The 19,796-nt window shown below is 41.0% G+C and overlaps 5 protein-coding genes across 5 annotated transcripts; 3 read left to right on the plus strand and 2 right to left on the minus strand.

Moving 5' to 3' along the window:
- The first annotated feature begins 1,082 nt into the window (after window positions 1-1,082).
- Window positions 1,083-17,590, plus strand: LOC111592536 (guanylate cyclase 32E). The gene is made up of 23 exons (XM_023304819.2): window positions 1,083-1,265; window positions 11,541-11,674; window positions 11,741-11,852; window positions 11,917-11,991; window positions 12,843-12,950; window positions 13,011-13,134; window positions 13,194-13,343; window positions 13,419-13,527; window positions 13,689-13,773; window positions 13,836-13,988; window positions 14,443-14,592; window positions 14,653-14,834; window positions 14,897-15,005; window positions 15,069-15,135; window positions 15,191-15,288; window positions 15,347-15,657; window positions 15,716-15,885; window positions 15,949-16,132; window positions 16,188-16,328; window positions 16,386-16,578; window positions 16,639-16,845; window positions 16,896-17,054; window positions 17,109-17,590. Exons 1-23 carry the CDS (start codon window positions 1,125-1,127, stop codon window positions 17,523-17,525), a joined length of 3,579 nt encoding a protein of 1,192 aa, XP_023160587.2. The 5' UTR covers window positions 1,083-1,124; the 3' UTR covers window positions 17,526-17,590.
- On the plus strand, window positions 1,471-6,454 carry LOC111592542 (D-3-phosphoglycerate dehydrogenase). Its single transcript, XM_023304824.2, has 6 exons — window positions 1,471-1,735; window positions 1,856-1,906; window positions 5,019-5,173; window positions 5,559-5,778; window positions 5,847-5,979; window positions 6,035-6,454. Exons 1-6 carry the CDS (start codon window positions 1,652-1,654, stop codon window positions 6,388-6,390), a joined length of 999 nt encoding a protein of 332 aa, XP_023160592.1. The 5' UTR covers window positions 1,471-1,651; the 3' UTR covers window positions 6,391-6,454.
- On the minus strand, window positions 2,609-4,033 carry LOC111592537 (histone acetyltransferase Tip60-like). The gene has a single exon (XM_023304820.2). It carries the CDS (start codon window positions 4,007-4,009, stop codon window positions 2,618-2,620), a length of 1,392 nt encoding a protein of 463 aa, XP_023160588.2. The 5' UTR covers window positions 4,010-4,033; the 3' UTR covers window positions 2,609-2,617.
- On the plus strand, window positions 10,842-11,572 carry LOC111592544. The gene has a single exon (XM_023304827.2). The coding sequence runs from the start codon at window positions 10,887-10,889 to the stop codon at window positions 11,460-11,462; it is 576 nt and encodes a 191-aa protein (XP_023160595.1). The 5' UTR covers window positions 10,842-10,886; the 3' UTR covers window positions 11,463-11,572.
- Window positions 17,590-19,488, minus strand: LOC111592539 (homogentisate 1,2-dioxygenase). Its single transcript, XM_023304822.2, has 8 exons — window positions 19,420-19,488; window positions 19,049-19,318; window positions 18,800-18,986; window positions 18,611-18,731; window positions 18,416-18,546; window positions 18,074-18,355; window positions 17,837-18,018; window positions 17,590-17,780 (listed from the first exon to the last, which is right to left on the minus strand). The coding sequence occupies exons 1-8, from the start codon at window positions 19,432-19,434 to the stop codon at window positions 17,652-17,654; spliced, it is 1,317 nt and encodes a 438-aa protein (XP_023160590.2). The 5' UTR covers window positions 19,435-19,488; the 3' UTR covers window positions 17,590-17,651.
- Between the last annotated feature and the right edge of the window lie 308 nt (window positions 19,489-19,796).

Raw genomic sequence — 19,796 nt, forward strand, 5'->3', positions numbered from 1 at the left:
TATATATATATATATATATATATATATATTTATATATAAATATGTAAATGTATTCTGCTATAAATAACAAAATTTAAATAAACCACTTTACCAATAGTACTATAATTCAAATACTTTTGCATAATATAATATTGAAATACAAAAAAAAAAAACAAAGTGTTAAAAGGATTTATTTTGAATATTGCAATTGTTTCAATCTAATCCAAAAAAAAAAAAAACAAACAAAAGTAAATAAATTATTAACAACAATACAAATATTATGATTCGTTGACTTACTCTTTCTCTCTCTCACACACACACACACATACACAAACACAAGCAATTTTTATAGCGATAATGCTGCGATATTTCGAAACATTTTCCGAAAAACAAATACGAAATGCATATTTCATCAATCAAACTCAATTTTGCTAAAGAAAACTCCATTTCATTTAAGCCAATCTAATAAATGCAAGCATTATTTTTTTAACAATAAATATATGCAAAAAAAAAAACAATTTATATTACAAAAATATAAAAATAAAAGTAAAGTAATGCACGCCTGAGGTTCCGTATTCGAAAACATTCTGATTCAAATTATGATCGAAAACCAAAATGGGTGAAAATAAAAAATGAGAAGCAAAGCAAAAGAAAAACAGAAAATTATCAATCCAAATTTATATAGAATATTTTTTACGTATACATATATATATTGTAAAAACCGATAAATTTACCATAATCGTTTGTAAATAGTTAACGATATCTGAATTTCCTTATATGTATATGGTATGCTCTGAGTTCCATATGGATATGGAAATGGAAAGAAAATTGCAATCTACCCTAGGTTCGTATGGTTTCCGTTGTTTTGTTTGAAAGAAAAAAAAAACTATAAGAATACTAAAAGTATGATTTAAAAAGAAAAAACGAAAAGATACGATTATGTAGTTAAATGAATGCTAAATTGCAAATAAAACCAATTAAAATATAGTCTACCTTGAGTATTATTTATAAAAACTCTTTTTTGCAGCTAAAAACAATTCGAATTTAAAAAAATGTGTGCTCTAATCTAATCGAAAGTTCACTAGCCAAAATCTGACATTGATACGAGTGTTTACTTCCTTCATAAATGTTTCCTATATCAGCAAATGAACTTTCCATCGGCTGACAACATCCGTGACGTAGCTGTACTGTGGCGCTTCTCAACCCATGTAACACCCAATGGGTTAAGCGCCGTGAAGAATATTCGCACAAATACACAAATACATGTATGCCTATGCCATGTCCAGGTATGTGTGTAAGATTGTTTACTTCATTAACTACATTGAGTTTATTTGCGAATATATTTGGAGAGAATAGAGAGAGCAAACGCCGCTGCTGCAGCTGCTTATCGACACTGATCAGAGCTCACACAGACGCAGTTGTTCGACGCTGACTTCGCAGTCGCCGTCTCAATTGCTCTCCAGCCGTTCCGCCGCTTGTCGACTCTCATTCGCCGAATCAGTTGACTTATTGAGCCCAGTGCGACAAGTGCAGTGCGTGTTAGGAGCTCCGGTGTTAGTTTTTTCAAGCCCAGCAGTTCAGTGCGTGTAAGCTCTCGAAAGTGCTTCTGTATTAGTTGTTTTTCAAGACATTTATATACAATTTGCAAGACTTTTATTATCTCGTTGCGAATATGCCGCTGAATATTAAAAATGTTCTGGTTTGCGATGCAGTCGACAAGTCGTGTGTTGAGCTCCTAGAAGAGCACGGCATCAATGTAAGTCCATAAATACGATACATATACACTCTCATGTATACGTATATATGTATATACGTTTATTTGATAGCGGAGATTATATATGTATTATGTTTGTGGTTTGTGATTTTATTTGTTCAGGTTACATACAAGCTGAAGCTGCCGGTGGATGAGCTCTGCAAGGAAGTAAAGGTGATTATATAATACTTGCAGTCAGATATATAAATATATATTTATAAGCACTTCATATTTCATAACTGTATATCAAAAGCCTTAACCAACACAGACATACGTCTATGTACATTTCGATGTATGTGTGTGTTTGTGTGCGCTGAAGGTGCTCCTCTGTCGCAAACACGTGTGGTTAACCGTATTAATTATACATACATAGCTGTTGTCAAGTCTGTTGCACTGTGCAAATATTTCCATTGATAACGTTTGTTTAAGTACTTTGTTGTTTATTAAATTAATTTCCATTTACATATTTCCTATCGCCTAAAGGTTATTGTTCCATAGAATATTTATTATTCGCAAATTCAGGAATTCAAGAATAAAACCGAAAACTATGCATATATATATATATATGTATGGTATTATCTGCTTCAGCCATAACCCTTTTATGTACTATGGAAAATATTGAATTGGTTTAATGCTTAATAGACATTATTTCGGTACTTCTTATTTGTAAATTGAAATAAAGCCTCTATATATAAATATATACATATATGTATATATATAATAAATATATATTTGTATATGTTTTCGTCATCCTTCCGTTTATCAAATTAGATTATGTTTTTCTTATCGCTTCTTTTAAATCTGCCTGCACGTTTATACATATTTATGTCAACCGTGTGTTCATTGAACTTTCGTTTGGGAAAAGTACCGTTAGCTATCGGAGCTCTACCGTTCGAACAGGCGATTCATTCGCTTGTTCCAGTCTTTGGGGCTCCACTGCAAGCATGCGGGATCAACGCGTATTTTACACTTTTCCATTGCAGTTCGATGTTGCTCAATGGCATTTTGATTGATGCAGACTATGTGCTGACCCCTGCAGTAGGTAACGAGATTAAGCCGTTTCAGGGTGTAGATTACATCATCTTTTTTAATAGCAGTCTGCTCGCAAATATCATTGATTGTTGTAGACGGTCGCACGCCCTCGACTGCTGATTGATTCTGATTGATGAGCTGCTCGAGAATGGCCTGAGCCCAAAAGGATCGATAAGACAGCAAACCCAAATCGGATAGCGGTTTCTCTGGTGTTCCAGTTTTGCCCTCATACTTGGACAGTTCGTAGCTAAACTCGATGATCAGTCTTCCGTAGCCCTTGCGCTGATACGGCGGCAATGTTAATAGACACGCAAGATTGTAGTCCTCGACGCTGATCTTCTCCTTGGAAAAGTAGCCGACAATATGAAATCCACGCAGGTCAAACTCTGTCATCACGTAGAAGAGGAACGGATCTGTGTCAAAGTCGACCATCTTATGGTCCAGAAACAACTTGGCCAATAAGCATAAGTTCTGGGCGTACACCTTGTTCTGGCGACCATCGATCTCGAAGAATGATATCGCATCTTTCCGATAGATCTCGTTGCCAGGTGGATGCTTTAAAGTGCATTTGGTCAAATGACGCCCCAGGCACAAACTACTTTTGCAATACTTTAAGCAGAATTCGCATAAATAGATGCAGTCCACTGGACAGAGCTCCTCGGGATATGGTGAAAAGTACCAGGGTGTAATGCGATGTCGCCCTAACTCAATCATTTTCACATTCTTCATGCGTGCCACGCTATTATTTGGATGCTTCAGTTGACGTGCCTTTGGTATCTTACTATTCTCAGCTTGATTTGTATTCTCCTTGCCGGGAGCTGCTGGGCTTAGAATTTTCTCTCCACCTTTTACGTGCTTTCGTCCTCTGCCCCATCCTTTGGATATAGTTGTTTCTGTCTCTGGTTTCTGTTGTTGTTGTTGTTGTGTCAACTTAAGCTGGGACTTTTTGCCGATAAGCGACGATTGGCGCTTTGAAGATGCGACGCCAGCGAAAGCTCCGATTTGATGGCCTGCACGACAAGCGAATTGAACTTTGCTCAGATCCAGATCGTCATCGTTTAGCCACTCATCAAGGCGCTTATTGCAATCATCGTAGTGCACATAGAACTGCTGCCGACTTTCGCCTAACTTCTTGATCCCAACAATCTCCGCCATGTGCCATATACCTGTACTTCTCATGCGCGCGTTCAGACGACAGCCCACCAAAAGAGAGGCAGGTGTTTCACATTTAATTATAGAGCTCATCGTAAGCTTCTCTAATAGCTGCTAATAAAACAATTAGCCGTCTTTTGCCAGTACAATTGCGTTAATTAGAGCTGCTTGCGCTGGAACTAGTTCGCTCTTGACTAAAGTGAACAGTTGCCATTCAAACCGGAAATGTTTATTAGTTAACAAAGTGTTTGAGGTGCGAATGCCGAAAGTCCATGATTGCGGCAAAGCTCGTATATTCAAGAGCTAAACATAGGAAGGTGATATAATTTATCGACCAAGAATAAATAACGTGTAATATATTTGATAATCAATAAGCCAATGCGGCATTATCAATAAGCTTGTAGTGCTCAGCAGGTAATTAAGCAACGCTCTCAAAATAGGTTTAACATAACAAATATAATGTCTGATCCCATAAATAATCTTTCTATTGTTAATCAGAACTCGGTTCGTTCGTCTGTCTAGCCGTATGTCTGTAAAAGCTGGAAAACTTGAAATTTTATATCTAAGTTATCATATAAGAGGCAGAGATCAATTTTCTATTAAATAAACAATAAGTTTTCCCTGAAATCGATTTGAAATGATATCTAGCTATATTTGAGCTGGAGTCACCAGATATAGTATGACTTAGAGTCGGCTATAGCTATACACAAACAACGTGTAACCCTCCCATTCCCTTGAATACCCATGGATTATGCAACAATTGGATTATACCCCAACAAAGTTATTCCTTAATTTGTTACCTGTAGAAATTTGGAAGATGTTCGTGCATGTCTGTGCATGTTCTCATTTATATTAATTTAAATCGATACGGTTCGAAACTGCTATTCTTCACACAGTTCGGGGTATCTGCCAGTCGGATACTCCCGCTGAAACCACTCAGACTTGCTTAACAATTGATGACTTTCGATGACTGCTCCTATTAATATGCTATACAGAACGCTTCTCAAATATAAGTATGCATGCACACAGATGTATGTTCGGAATGTTACGAATGCATTTTTCATAAGCGCTAACCACCTATTTAACATAATCTCTCGAACAGAACTTCGATGCTGCCATCGTGCGTTCGGATACAAAAATAACAGCGGAAGTGCTTGCGGCTGGAGCTGGGAGCCTAAAGGTCGTGGGTCGAGCGGGTGCTGGAGTTGACAACATCGATGTGGCTGCAGCGACAACGCATAATGTCGTTGTCCTTAAGTAAGTAAATGTTGCCCGTGAAAGAAAGCAGAATCACAAAAACAAGAACAAGAAAAAGAACAACATTTGCAAAAGACTAATATGCACAAATGCCGCATCGAATGGCTTGCTTGATGGGGTGGTGTTATATTGAACGATGTGACGGGTCATATTAGGCTGCTTGCCACGCATAATTAGACGGCACAAATATTTTGTGAAGCGGGGCTCAGGATGGGTTGGAGATGGAGATGGAGAGTGCTTTGTTGCCATTGAGCCTCCTGGATTGCCAAGGATACAGCGCGAATACGCGATATTTCAGACATTTGCATAACGCCGTCTAGTCACAACAAGTGCCTCCTCGCTCCCCACCTTGCAAGTTGTAATGCTTAGTGTGCTTTACTTTCAGCACACCAGGCGGCAATTCTATTTCGGCTTGTGAGCTGACGTGCATCCTAATTGGCGCTCTGGCGCGTCCCGTCGTGCCAGCCGGCCAGAGCATGAAGGAAGGACGTTGGGACAGGAAACTCTACAGCGGCAATGAGCTCTATGGGAAAACCCTCGCCGTACTTGGCCTGGGCCGCATCGGACGCGAAGTCGCCATACGCATGAAGACCTGGGGCATGAGGGTAACACATATCTGCTCAATCAACTCGTTCAGTTTCAGCTAATATATATGCATACGCTTAAATGCTAGGTAATTGGCTATGATCCCATTACCACGGAGGCCGAAGCCAAGGCTGTTGGCATTGAAAAGCTTACTTTGGAGCAGATTTGGCCCCTCGCAGACTACATCACTGTGCACACCCCACTGATACCGGCTACTAGAAGTCAGTTGATTAACCTATCCATAATAAGAGAACAACTAACACTCTCCCTCAACAGATCTCATATCCACGGAGTCCTTGGCCAAGTGCAAGCAAGGTGTTAAAGTAATCAATGTGGCGCGTGGCGGCATCATTGATGAGCAGGCCGTGCTCGACGCACTGCAGAGTGGCAAATGCGCTGGCGCCGCCTTCGATGTCTTCCCGGAGGAACCACCCAAGTCGGAGGTCACCAAGGCACTCATCAATCATCCGAAAGTCGTGGCCACGCCCCATTTGGGAGCAAGCACTGCTGAGGCACAAGTTCGCGTTGCCGTTGAGGTAGCCGAGCAATTCATTGCGCTGAATGGCACCTCGCCGAAGTACACAAGCTACGCAGGAGTTATCAACAAGGATGCACTGGCTCATTATCAGTAATTCCTTTGAAGTTATTTGTCTAAGTTTACAACTGATTCAATTACACTCACATTCAAATAAATATCGTGTTTTCTTCCACAATTCAGCTGAATCAGGTTACGGTTCCAAGAGCCAACCTGTAATGTACTTTAAAGTCCTTTCACTCGTATGTGATGATATTAATTTGGTACGCTACTTGACGTTAAGTCAATTAAACTCGAAGAAATGCCTATGTCAATTGAGTCCACGTTAGGCACTTAACTCAATTTGCTGCGTAGAAAATAAGAGAACCTGACCCGTCCCGACTAGACTCAACCCGAGGCCCACACAGCAAATGTCTAAGAATAACTTCAAATAAGCTATAGAAAAGATGCGTAATGAAACATTTCGCATATAAACTTATCTAAAGTCCAAAAATGATTCATGTACATGATGTACAGTCTCAGGGCCCCTCAAATAGTTAATTCCCACCAACTGACCCTGAACTACAGTAAATGATATGCAAGCAAACGGACTTGTGCCCAAGCTGAAGCACGTGTCGCTGATGCCCACGCCAATGACCAAAAGCTACCAAAGGATTACAGAGCAACTGACAACGGCGGATAAATGGATTTTAAGCAAGGAAAAGGAGAACCAGAAGCAGAGGCAGAGCAGCTGTCCATGGCTGCATGCCCCATAGATTAATTCAGAAGTGAGTTCAATTTAACTCTTTAACGAATCGAAAAACAAAAATGATTTAGCATTAGGTCACTCTTAATTAAAATTTCGACTAGCAATACATGTTTTTTGATTTTTTTTTTTTTGGGGGGGGGCCCAGGTCTTCATCCAACACCCACGCAATCACGAACCCCGCCACAGCTGCCGCTGTCAGTCATACGACGTTTAATTTTGGCGCGCAGAGCGACAGCCATAGCCATAGCCGTAGCCACAGCCACAACCCCCTTGTGCTTGTTGCCGGAACCGAAAGGAAGCTGGGCCCCCACGAAGCTAACGGCATAAAAGGACCCAGCAGCCAACAGCCGAACAGCAGTCTCATTGGATACACGGTCGAACAACAACGAACAACGCGCAACACGCAACGCACAACGCAACGAGCAGAGCAACAAGTGAATAAGTGAAAAGCGGACGCTTGAAACTGACGCCGAGCAGGCGCAGGTTGAAGGAAATGCAGCTCCCGTGTTAAGTGTTCAGTGCAGTGTTCTTGACTCGTAAACCCCTTTAGAGTTTCCGCGTAAGTCTCGCGGGCAGCTTACAAAACTTTACTGTCATTAACTTTGCGCTTTTGCCACTATAATGTGTCCGGTTAACATGACACACAATCGCATTTTTCGCAATATCCGTCTCATCCTTGTGGCCATCGCAGCGCTGTCCTCCTCGCAGCGCCACTGCATTTCAGCCTCAAAAGATGCAATAAATATTGGATTCCTGGCTGAATACTCTCAGATGCGGGTGAGTCGCGTCCCCTTAGTAACTGTAACACAATATCGAAAACAAAATTAAAAATGGAAAAACTTCAGTTATTTACATAAGTTATTTATATATAACTATGAGAAGGCTGCTGGATAGAGTTCGGCAAAAAATGACAGAGTCAAGAGGAAAATAAATTTATTTGTCTTTCTTTTATTAGTAAAACGATACATATATAAGTAATTGAGAAACAGCAAAATAAATAAAATATTTAAAAATTAAAATTAGTTAAAAATAGTTATTAAGCCACATTCCATTTCGAATGTCAGAAGACAAGCTCAAATAAACAATAAATTTAAAAACAAAATACAAAATAAAATAAATATATTATTTTAATATGTTATCAAAAAATAATTATATATGAAAAACAAAAATATTATTTGAATATATTTTTATGAAACAAAAACAAATTAAAGTGATTTTTAAATAAATAAGTTCGTGCAGCTTATTTTTTCAGCTTTGTTTTATTTCTAATTTTCTTGAGGCTATTTAAGAATCGACCCAATTTTTGAGCTCTTCATGGGAAGTAAATTATTTTTAATCCAGACCTAGGTACAGCAACAAACGTTATTCGGAAGAAACAATGTGTGGTGGGTGGTGGTCATAAAGTTTCCTTCACAGCCATTTGTCAGATTGGTATCAATGGTTGTTGACAAAGCTTTGATAGTTTCGATAGGCTGTGGGTCATGGTGGATCCCTCTCTGACGGACCTTACAACCTTACGCATTACCTTTGTGCCATTGCTAATTTTTCTCAGCGATTATTGGAGTAATATTTGCTGAATTTATTTTGTGTAGAAACCCTACCGGGCTCGTCTTTGGAATTGAAAGACGAACATTAATCACACACTTTTGGACTATTTTTTGGCTTAAGTTCATATGGAACACATTTTCCTTTTTTTTTTTAGCTTATCAACAGAATTGAGATGCTTTAACACTTCTAAGATAGCAAACTGATCTTGAGAATGGCTCGCTGATAATAGCGTTCCTAGTTCAGCGCATGCTAACTTAACTAGTTTTTTAATAATAGATCAGGTTTCTTATACACCTCACATATCAATCTATCAATATAAAAAACTGGACTTGTGTTTGTGTCTGATTTGATTTAATGTATTTACTCATAGGACTTTGTTAAGCAAATTTACTTAAATATTATATAGACAAAAGCTGAATACAATAATTAAATATTGTGTATGCAAAAGTTTATTTTTTTTTCAGTAACAGTTTTGTCATCATCTTATTTATTTTTTTCAATTTAAGCCATTGTGAAATGTGCTGCACGGGACTTCAGTAAAAAGCGTCATGCAACTTTTGTCGTATCCTCAAGTAGACTTTGAGATGAATCTGAAATCACAGTGCAATTCCAACACGCATTAACGTGCCTGATTTCCTGAGAACAGGTTAACATGTCAATGGCCAATAAGTGGGCCAAGTATGTTTTCTTTACTCCCTTTCAGATTTCGTCCATCAAATTAAATGAATACAATCGAGACGCCACTTACACATGCACACAATCTGAAAGATGAGAAATTAATAATATAATAGACAAAAAGTGAAATTTGCATGACGAACTACACTTTATGGATAAATTGCCATGACAACGGTGCGTTCAAAGCCAGCCTCACCTGTAAATGCCCCAAAGGACGACAGGTAGATTGCGAGATGTTCTTAGTATGGACAGACACTTGGGTGCTCGACTCGACTGCATAATACTTGTTCACGCTCTAAACTATTGAAAATTTATTTTCTCACACTCTAGTGACTCTAGGCTTTTTAATTTATTTCCTATCCCTGCCTAAATTTAAGTAATAATTAGCATTGTAAAAATTTAAGAATAATATTATGTCAAAGACATTCAAGTATGATCAAAATATTACATTTTATTTTCTATTTCATGAATTTCATTCCTCACACATACATATCGTATTAATATCATTATTAGTATGAGGAAATCAAGTGCAACAATGTGGCTGCAGCGCCCTCTATCAATATTTTGATAGTCGCGTGTTGATTACTATTCTTTGTAGGTGGCGCCACTATATATACAAATGCAAATATCGAATCTGAGACTGGCTGGAGTTAGGGAAATTTTTTGGTACTTTTTCTAACCGAGCGTAATTCATATAGAATTCTTAAAATTGTAAAAAGCGAAAAGTGCCATGAATTGTGCTTAAAAAAATGTGGATGCCCCCAGCCATAGCAGCAAAGCTTTCATTTTAATTATTTTCTCTTTTTCTATTTGTTTCTTCATTCATTATAAGCAAGATGTAATATATACTAAAACAAAGTGTTTTCGAAATTGTTAAATTTTGGTCTTAAAATTACCTTTTCTTCATAGTCAAATATAACCAAATGCTTTTCAATAAGATGCTGACACCATAACAGTATGGGATATAGGATGTGTAACTATATATATAATGCCTAATTTGCCACGCCTCCAATGGGCTATGTTTTATAAATAATGTTTCCATTTAAAACTGTAAAATTTATAGTTTATAAACTTTATAAGCTGTGTCTTTTATCCAAGGAGGGTATACTCTCGTATATATTCTTTGTTGTCTAGAAGGAAAACGAATATACTCTTGTTACTTCATGAGCGAGTATAAAAACTTCATTATACTGACTCTAACATGCATTGCAGCGAAACTTTTATAAATATTAATGTCAAAGCACGCAAGCATTTTTCATACATATCTTTTTAATGCTGCTGAGCGAGTGACAATGGCCAAAGTCAAAGCCAAAGGCAAAGCCGTCGCGAAAGCAAGAGCTTCATACATGTGTAATTAAAAGTGTGTTAACTATTTTGTTATATATAACTTTTTCTTGATGAGAAACTAACTACCGTTAGATTTAGCCTCTTACAGGGGAACTCCAATTAGTGAGAAGTTTCTTTCCCCAAAAAGATGGCAATCAATCAAGTTGCAAATTGCAGATTGCAAACTTTAATTAATTAGGCATTTGCTTATTGATCTGATACTTCGAACTCTAGTAGTAATCGATTAAGCCTTCAAAAATCAGTTGTGAATTAAGGAAACTTTTCAAGAATCGAACATGCTGTACAGATTGAAGAATACATTTTACGCGCTGCGTGCGAATCGCGTTTTCTTGATATTCGTGCTACTCGAGACAAGTCAACTTTTGGGCATAGTACAGAGTGACTTTGAGGATATGGCATACGAAGTTTTTTTCAGTCTGATCTATACATCATTCTCTCTAAGCAGCTGTTTCTATGGCTACGGAATTGTCGACCTACGGAAGCTAGGCCCACGTGGCAAGTTGCTCCGTGGAATCTGTGGCGCCAGCATGAAACTCTGGCAACGCCTGAGCTTTCTAATGCTTCTGCCTTGGAGCTTGAAGGTGCTGCAGCAGATTGAACAGACTGCTAGCAATTGTCTGTTAAATGAACATCTATCAGACATGGAGCTGCTCTCTGGCCTAACGATCTTAGCCTCACAGCTGACACTATTCGTTGCCACACAGTTGCTAACTATACGACTACACAGGAGGCTAAAGAATGCTCTGAAATTAACGCAATACAGGGAAAACTATGAGATTCGTAACTACGCTCAGGCTATAAATAATTCCTTTGGTTTCGATATGTTCGAAATTCCTGATCTGCCAAATTGAAGCGAGTTCCACTGACCAATTTTTCACTTAATAAAATTTTGAAGTAAAGCACACATTTTTGTTCTCCTTTGCCCACAGGTGACGCTTGGTGGCCTGCCCCTTGCCGTGGAGGATGTCAATAAAAATGTTAATTTGCTGCCAGGGAAAACACTTACATTTACTCCGTTTGACTTGGGACACACAAGCAGCGCATATCGAGTTAAGCCGTTGAGGTATATTTCAATTAATTTTTAGGGGTTTCAGCCATAAACCACTTTCCTCATTGTCCCTTATTTTAGACTTATGACCGAGTTGAGGGAACGTCGGGTGAACGCTTTCATTGGGCCCGATGAGAGCTGCACGACTGAGGCACTGCTGGCCTCTGCCTGGAATACGCCAATGCTATCGTTCGTAAGTAAAACTTATGTGAATATAAATTAAATTAAAGTCGTTTTATAACAAATACTTCTTTCAGAAATGCTCCGACTCAATCGTCTCCAACAAGAGCACCTTTCCCACCTTTGCACGGACTCTCGCACCGGCTTCAAAGGTAGTTACGAGCGAAATCCTAAAAGTATACAGCCTAAAAAAGCAGATAGACAAATTTTAAAAAATTTACTATATTAATTTAATCAACAATTTAGTCAATTACACTGAGACGTAGTTTCTCGAAACAGCTTTCTTAGAAACAGAAAACTATCCAGCAGCTCTTCAATATGGTCCTTAACTGCAGATGCTATTTCCTCTTTGCTGGAAAAGCAAAGCCATTTCTACTCGTTTAATATGGGAAAAAGAAGAATATTGGATCTGTGTAATGTCTATGAAAGTACAAGAGATATCAAATTTGAAGGGATACAAGCACATATATGCCTTGTCTTATGACCTTTTGACACTCTCTGTAGATCTATAAGATAAACTGGAAGTAGAAAAACAAAAGTATATCTTGCATAGCTTTAAAGTTTTGTATATGCTCTCAACTCTGTTACACTCTACCACGGATTTTCCTATAATAATATAATTTGTAGATATTTTTGAACCCTGAACGAGTATTATGCGCTCAGTTATACTCAACTACAATCAATCCAATACTATTTTATATATTTTCACTATTTTTGAGCTCGTCTACTCTATTGGTTCTCCACTGCAATGCGCACAGTATCAGTTTGAATAGCTTCGTTTGAACTCCTTTACCCAAAATCTTATTTTTGTGTTATTGCAGACGCCACAGAATTTAGTCAAGTAGCCCCTAAGACTCAGTAGAAATTTCAGAGGTCAGAAATTGGATAAAGATCCAATTAGCGTCATGTGAGGTCGGGTGCTTTCCGAACAACTTTATATACATATATTTAAAATAAAACATAAATTTGCTAATTCTCATCTTAAGCCAACTCACTCCCACAGGTGTCTAAGAGTGTGATAAGTCTGTTGAATGCCTATGACTGGAAGAAATTCGCTATAGTGGTTAGCTCTAAGCCCATTTGGGGCTCCGATGTGGCCAGCGCTATACAGGTAAGCCAAAGTGTATATAGTTGGCGTGGCTTTCACTTGCTCACACTTCACGCACCTCAGGAACTGGCTGAATCGCGAAACTTTACCATAACGCACTTCAAGTACATCTCGGACTATATACCCATTAAGAAGACATTGTCCCAAATAGAGAACATCATTGAGGAGACATACACAACGACGCGCAGTAAGCTTCAGCAATATTTAGTAGAGTTCAATTATAGTCGAATATGCCATATCATTTAGTCTATGTGTTTATTGGCGAACATATTGCCATGGTGGACTTTGTGCGCTGCTTGCAAAATCGCGGCCTGCTCGAGAGTGGGGACTACATTGTGGTGTCGGTGGATGATGAGATCTACAATGCGAATCGTCGTGTCAATATCATGGAACGCAGTAAGCTGAATTCGTTTGGGCAGAGTCAATTGATTTCCCTGTCGGGGTCTTAATGCATGCAACGTCTTATTGCAGATTACTTAGATCCTTATATTAGAAAAGAAAAGAGCAAATCACTGGATAAAATCTCATTTCGTTCAGTTATCAAAATAAGCATGACATATCCACAAAATCCTCATATTCGGTAATTTTTTATCTAACTCCAGCTATAAGACTTTTGTATATATTTTCTTTTCCCTTCAATATATTCAAGCTATTATAATATATATAACTAATCTCTTTTTTACTAATGTCGCATATAGTTTATAGTCTCTTTTAAATCGATGTGAACCAATATATTTCTAGGGACATTTGTACCAAAATCAAGGAGTACGCACGTAAAGCTCCATTCCGTGTGCCCTATCATCAGCGAGTTTTCGAGAATATTTCGGTGTGTTTGAAAGATATTTCCAATCGAAATGCTCTAAGTATTCCTATATTACTCGTCTACAGGTGCCCATATATGGCTTACATCTGTACGACAGCGTCATGATCTATGCACGCGCCATTACGGAAATACTTCAGCGAGGCGGCGATATAAACGATGGAAACCTGGTCATGAGTCGCATTTTCAACAGATCTTATCATTCGATTCAGGGCTTCGATGTAAGACCTCCCATATCACTTGCAATACTTTTATGCATAATTTATGCATAATTTATGCATTATAAAAAAGAGATTGAAAGAGGCGTGACACTACCAATAAAGTACACACACTCAGGTTAAGGAGCCAACTCATCCTAACCATGCCCGTCTGTTCGTCCGCTCGTATAAACAAACAAAGGCTAAGACTTGAAATTTCAAACAAATAATATATTCCTTAGGCACTATAAGCTTAACATCTATTTCGACATATCATTCCATTTCCCTAATGAGTCCTTGATGAGTCCATAAACACATGAACGCCTGTCTCTCTGTCCGTCCGTCCGTCCGTCCGTCCGTCTATCTGCCCGTCTGCCCGGCCGCTGCCACCACAGCTGGAGAAGCAGACACAGATTATGAATACTTCCGATTTAGGGCATCTTCTGGTGGAGTAAGGACTCTCACTTGTTTGTCCTAGGTCTTCATCGACTCAAACGGCGACGCTGAGGGCAACTATACAGTGATTTCGCTGCAAAGCGATGCAAATGCAGGATCTGGAAACTCACTAGCTCAAATGTCGATGCAGCCCGTTGGATTCTTCGTCTACAACAAGGACTCCATGATTCCAGTACGCAACTCAGCTCCTTTATGCACTAACAATTGTGGAATATAATTTATGATATTTAAGGAATTTCGTTATATCAAAAGTGGACGACCCATACTATGGTTAAACGGGCGACCTCCGCTTGCGGAGCCAATGTGCGGCTTTCATGGCGAGCTGTGTCCACGCAAAAAGCTGGATTGGCGGTATCTAGTGACTGCAGCGCTCTTTGCTTTTGTTCTGATCGCTGCCATCGCACTGTTGCTCAAGTAATATCAAGATCTCGCAGCATTTTCTCTGGCACAGCTATATAATTTATTCATCTCGATAGGCATTATCGCTATGAACAAACGTTGGCCGGCTTGTTGTGGAAGGTGGACATGAAGGAGGTCACTGTGATCAACCTGGGCGAATACAATAATCCAAGTCATAAGAACATTGTGCGTTGAGCCCTTATTAACTATACCAAATCTCATTAGGTCTGCTTTGATCTGTGTTCTCAGGTGCAAATTTGTCGTCAGAGTATTCTGGTTGTCGGCGAGCCCAACAAGAGATCGTTTACAAATATAGGTAAGCCTGGCATAGTAATATTATATAGAGACCTTGTTCCAATATCCTTCTTTAGCCCTCTTCCGTGGCAACATCGTGGCCATGAAGAAGATTCATAAGAAGAACGTGGACATAACTCGTTCGATTCGCAAGGAACTAAAATTGATGCGAGAGGTGAGAATATTAACTATTCCATGCGAATAGGTATTACTCCAATATTAACTCAATTCAGGTGCGACATGAAAACATTATCAATTTCATCGGAGCGTCAATTGATCATGGATCAGTTATAATATTCACAACGTACTGTGCGCGGGGCAGTCTGGAGGATGTGCTTGCCAATGAGGACTTGCACTTGGATCATATGTTTATATCTTCATTGGTCTCGGATATACTTAAGGGACTCATCTACTTGCACGACTCCGAGATAGTATCCCATGGCAACTTACGATCCAGTAACTGCCTCATTGACTCCAGATGGGTTTGCCAGATTTCCGACTTCGGACTGCACGAGCTAAAGGCGGGGCAGGACGAGCCAAATAAGTAGGGAAAGGAATAAAGTTAACTTAAGCTCAATTCTTCTAAATTATCTGCTTTTCAGAACGGAACTGCATCTAAAGCGTGCCCTCTCCATGGCACCCGAACTTCTGCGTGATTCATTTCGGCCAGCTCGTGGCTCCCAGAAGGGCGATATTTATTCATTTGGCATTTTACTATACGAGATGATCGGACGAAAGGGGCCCTGGGGCGAGACAGCATACACAAAAGAAGGTATAGGATTTAGACGACTCTATGCAAGCTCCAAACGCTCATGCCCCAATTTTAATTCATTAGAGATAATAGAATTCGTTAAAGATCCAGATCTGCTGCAGCACGGAGTATTCCGGCCAGCTCTCAACTGCTTGGATATACCAAATTATATCAGGAACTGTCTGCGCCTCTGCTGGGATGAGGATCCCGAAGTACGGCCCGACATTCGCCTTGTGCGCATGCACTTGAAGGAACTGCAAGCTGGACTGTACGTAGCAGAGTGATTCTCTGTTGATATTTGCTTCAATTCACGTGGTTTTCAGAAAGCCAAATATATTTGACAACATGCTGGCCATAATGGAGAAGTATGCCTACAATCTGGAAGGCTTGGTCCAGGAGCGAACCAATTTACTCTACGAGGAGAAGAAGAAAACTGACATGCTCCTATACCAAATGCTGCCCAAGTAAGCAACCATTTCGAGCACACAGAAATACATTTTGAGTTTCACACTTCGTCTCAGAACCGTAGCGGAGTTGCTTAAGAGTGGCGACCCTGTGAAGGCCGAGTGCTTCGACTGCGTGACGATTCTATTCAGCGACATTGTCGGCTTCACTGAACTCTGCACGACGAGTACTCCATTCGAGGTTGTGGAAATGCTAAACGATTTGTATACGTGTTGCGATTCCATAATATCTAATTACGATGTTTATAAGGTAAGCCATCGATTGCCTTTGCACAGCAAAGTCTGCCTAAGGTCATACTCTCAATTGAAGGTGGAGACAATCGGAGATGCTTACATGGTTGTATCGGGGCTGCCCTTAAAGAATGGGAATCGCCATGCGGGCGAGATAGCTTCACTAGCACTGCACCTGCTAGAAACTGTGGGAAATCTGAAGATTCGACATAAGCCGACGGAGACGGTGCAATTTCGCATTGGCTTGCACTCAGGACCCTGTGCAGCGGGCGTCGTTGGACAGAAGGTGAGCTTGTTGCCCCTTTTCTAGCTCCTGCTAAAAGCACACTTCAACAGATGCCTCGGTATTGCCTGTTTGGGGACACTGTCAATACGGCCTCACGCATGGAGAGCACCGGAGCAGCCATGAAGATTCACATATCGGAGGAGACCTACCAGCTGCTGCAGGAAGTCGGCGGTTACATATGCGTCGAGCGAGGACTGACCAACATCAAAGTGAAGCACTTCTAATCCAGACAGAACATTGTAATGAAATCGTGTCACTTTCAGGGCAAAGGCGACATGCGCACCTATTGGCTCACCAAACGATTGCAGCCGGAAATGCGCGCTTTAATGGCCAGCGATTGGGCTCCGGATCTCATCAGTACTGTGGACGCATCCAATGGTTGTTGCTCGCAGGCGAGAGCTGACGACTTGCCCTTGCTGAAGTTTCAAAACCTGCCCATGAGCATGCGGACGGGCTCTTGCAACTGTGCTACCAAGTGCTTATATAGTCGCCGCTCGGATGACAATGTTACCACCTCGCACAAGGCCGCCGCCGCCGCCGCCGCTGCCGCTGCCCTGGCGAAGGGCTCGGAAACAGTGCAGATCAATTGCAATCAGTTGTGCGTCTGCCGCTTGAACGGCAGCCAAGTGCTGAGCAATCGAAGTCCGCGCTCCGCGCCTAGTATCTCATTCAGGCTGTAGACTTGAGTCGAAGTCGAGTAACGCGTTTGCTTTCTATGGTTGTAAGCTGTTCATTTATTATTGCAACTCCCTTAAATAAATGTTAACTCTAGTCCATTATCCATCAGGAGTTGAGTGTCTAGCTGTTCAGTTGGACAGCTTAAAGTTGTTCTTGAGCGCCTGCCAGCATTCGTAGTACTGGGCATCCAGTTTCTGGCACGTCTCCACGCCCCATTTGGTAACAGCCAAGCTCAGCGACGACTCGAACATGAAAGCCTGAAAAGCGGAAGTGAATGAGTTGGGGGAATTCGGGTGGGGGGAAGTTGGCATACTTGAGTTCCATCGGCAATGCGTTCAGGCTTAAGTTCAGCTTTGGAAGCGCCTTCAAAGCAATTGACGTCTGGACCATGGGGCGTCATCATTGAGTGCAGAGTAGCCCCACCAGCAGCAAAGCCCTCCTCCTTGGCTTCATAGCGGCCAAGTATGAGGCCCATGAACTCGCTCATGCAGTTTCCTTTAAGATAAATGTTATACATATATATATACATCTATGACATGGTTGCACTGACTGTGATAGTAAGGCGGACGGAATGTGTGCTCCTGCACAGACCAGCGGGGCGGGAATATGACGAAGTCCGCTATGGCTGTGCCCGGCCTTAGACTCGGGCAGGTGAGCACCGTGAAAATGCTGGGATCGCAATGATCGAAGCTAACCGAATTAATCACCATAAACTTCGACAGATCATATTTGTAGGGCACGTAATTGCCGTGCCAGGCAACCACATCGAAAACACTGTGCTTCTGCTTGGCCACAAATAGGGCGCCTTGGTACTTGGAGATGACATGAAACTCTAAAAGAGGAAAAGGAAATTCAGTGCAAGCAGATCGCGGAAACCATGAGCAGTCCTCACCTGTGTACGTCTTAGAATCGAACCAAGCAACTGGTGTCTCAAAGTCTCTGGGATTGGCCAGACCGTTGGCCCCAATGGGACCCAGATCGGGCAAACAGAAATGTCCATCGAAAACTTCCAGTATGTAGCCCCTGAGGACATCAAGATTCCTGATTAAAATATATTTAATTGAGAGCATATTCAATGAACGCTTGCCTGCAAGGGGTCTCGAGCTTCACGGCAAAGCGAATGCCCTGTGGAATGACACAGATCTCATTGGGAGCTACGGTCATGCGACCCAGCTCCGTTATTATATTCAGAGTTCCTTCCTGTGGCACTTTGCGCAGAGCAGAGATGTCGTTAATATAATCATCCGTAATGGCAACCTGTCCACTCGCCACTTACCTATGAGGAAATCGCCGTCGCTGTTGTAGAACGCCGAGGTGTCCATGGAGGCATTGCAGAGATAGATATGCACGGCCAAGCCATGTCGCGCCCTTGCATCGCCAGCACCACAGACCGTATGGAGTCCCTCGACAAACGTTACGCTCTTTTGCTTTGCTCCAGGCATGTCGAATGGTTTCCAACGCATCTACAAATGTGGCAAAATGTCAATTGCTGAGCACACAAACCAGCACTTAATGCTCGACTTGCCTGATTTGGATTGGGCGGCTGCTCATCCCAGTTGTGGCTCAGATGCTGGGCACCCGAATACGGAAGAAAGGGCGTATGAACAGCACTGGGCAGCTTCCTATATAGCCAAGTGCGCACATTTTCGGAACGTGGAGCTGTGAAGGCGGAACCAGACAACTGTTCTGCGTATAGGCCGTAGGGGCATTGCTGTGGGGAGTTCTGTCCCACTGGCAGAGAATTGGGGCAGCGCTCGTCCTCTGACGAGAAGTGGCCGCCGAAACCAGTTAGATACTAAAATACGAAATTCCATTAGCTGCTTAAGTCTCTTGATTCAAACACCAAATATATATATTTATATGAAAACCTAAGATATTCCAGTTGCTCGACCTTACCTTATATTGCGACATGTGTCTAAGCTAAGCGAGGTAGTAACAGACTAAGGTTTCTCGACCAACGATCGCTGGTATTTATATGAGCTGCGTCGATAAGTCCGCTGGCCTCTTATACCCTACAACAGCATCATACGCAGAGTGTGCCGTGGCTCAGCAGCTCTAAGATGTCGGCCTATGCCGTCTACAGCGTATTCCATTTGGCCAGAGTAGCATGCCGTTGAGCGTTGAGATATCTTGTTTTTTTTTTTTAATTTTTAGATATCTTGTTGTTTTGATTATTTGCTGGGGAAACTAGTCGACGCGATAAGCCGGTCCCCCACCAAGAGCTAAGCGGCACGTAAACACCTGCTCCTAGTTACCTATGCATCATTATCAGT

The sequence above is a fragment of the Drosophila hydei genome, unplaced genomic scaffold, assembly GCF_003285905.1.
Source record: "Drosophila hydei strain 15085-1641.00,03,60 unplaced genomic scaffold, DhydRS2 tig00000149-arrow-pilon, whole genome shotgun sequence".
Classification (NCBI taxonomy): Eukaryota; Metazoa; Arthropoda; class Insecta; order Diptera; family Drosophilidae; genus Drosophila; species Drosophila hydei.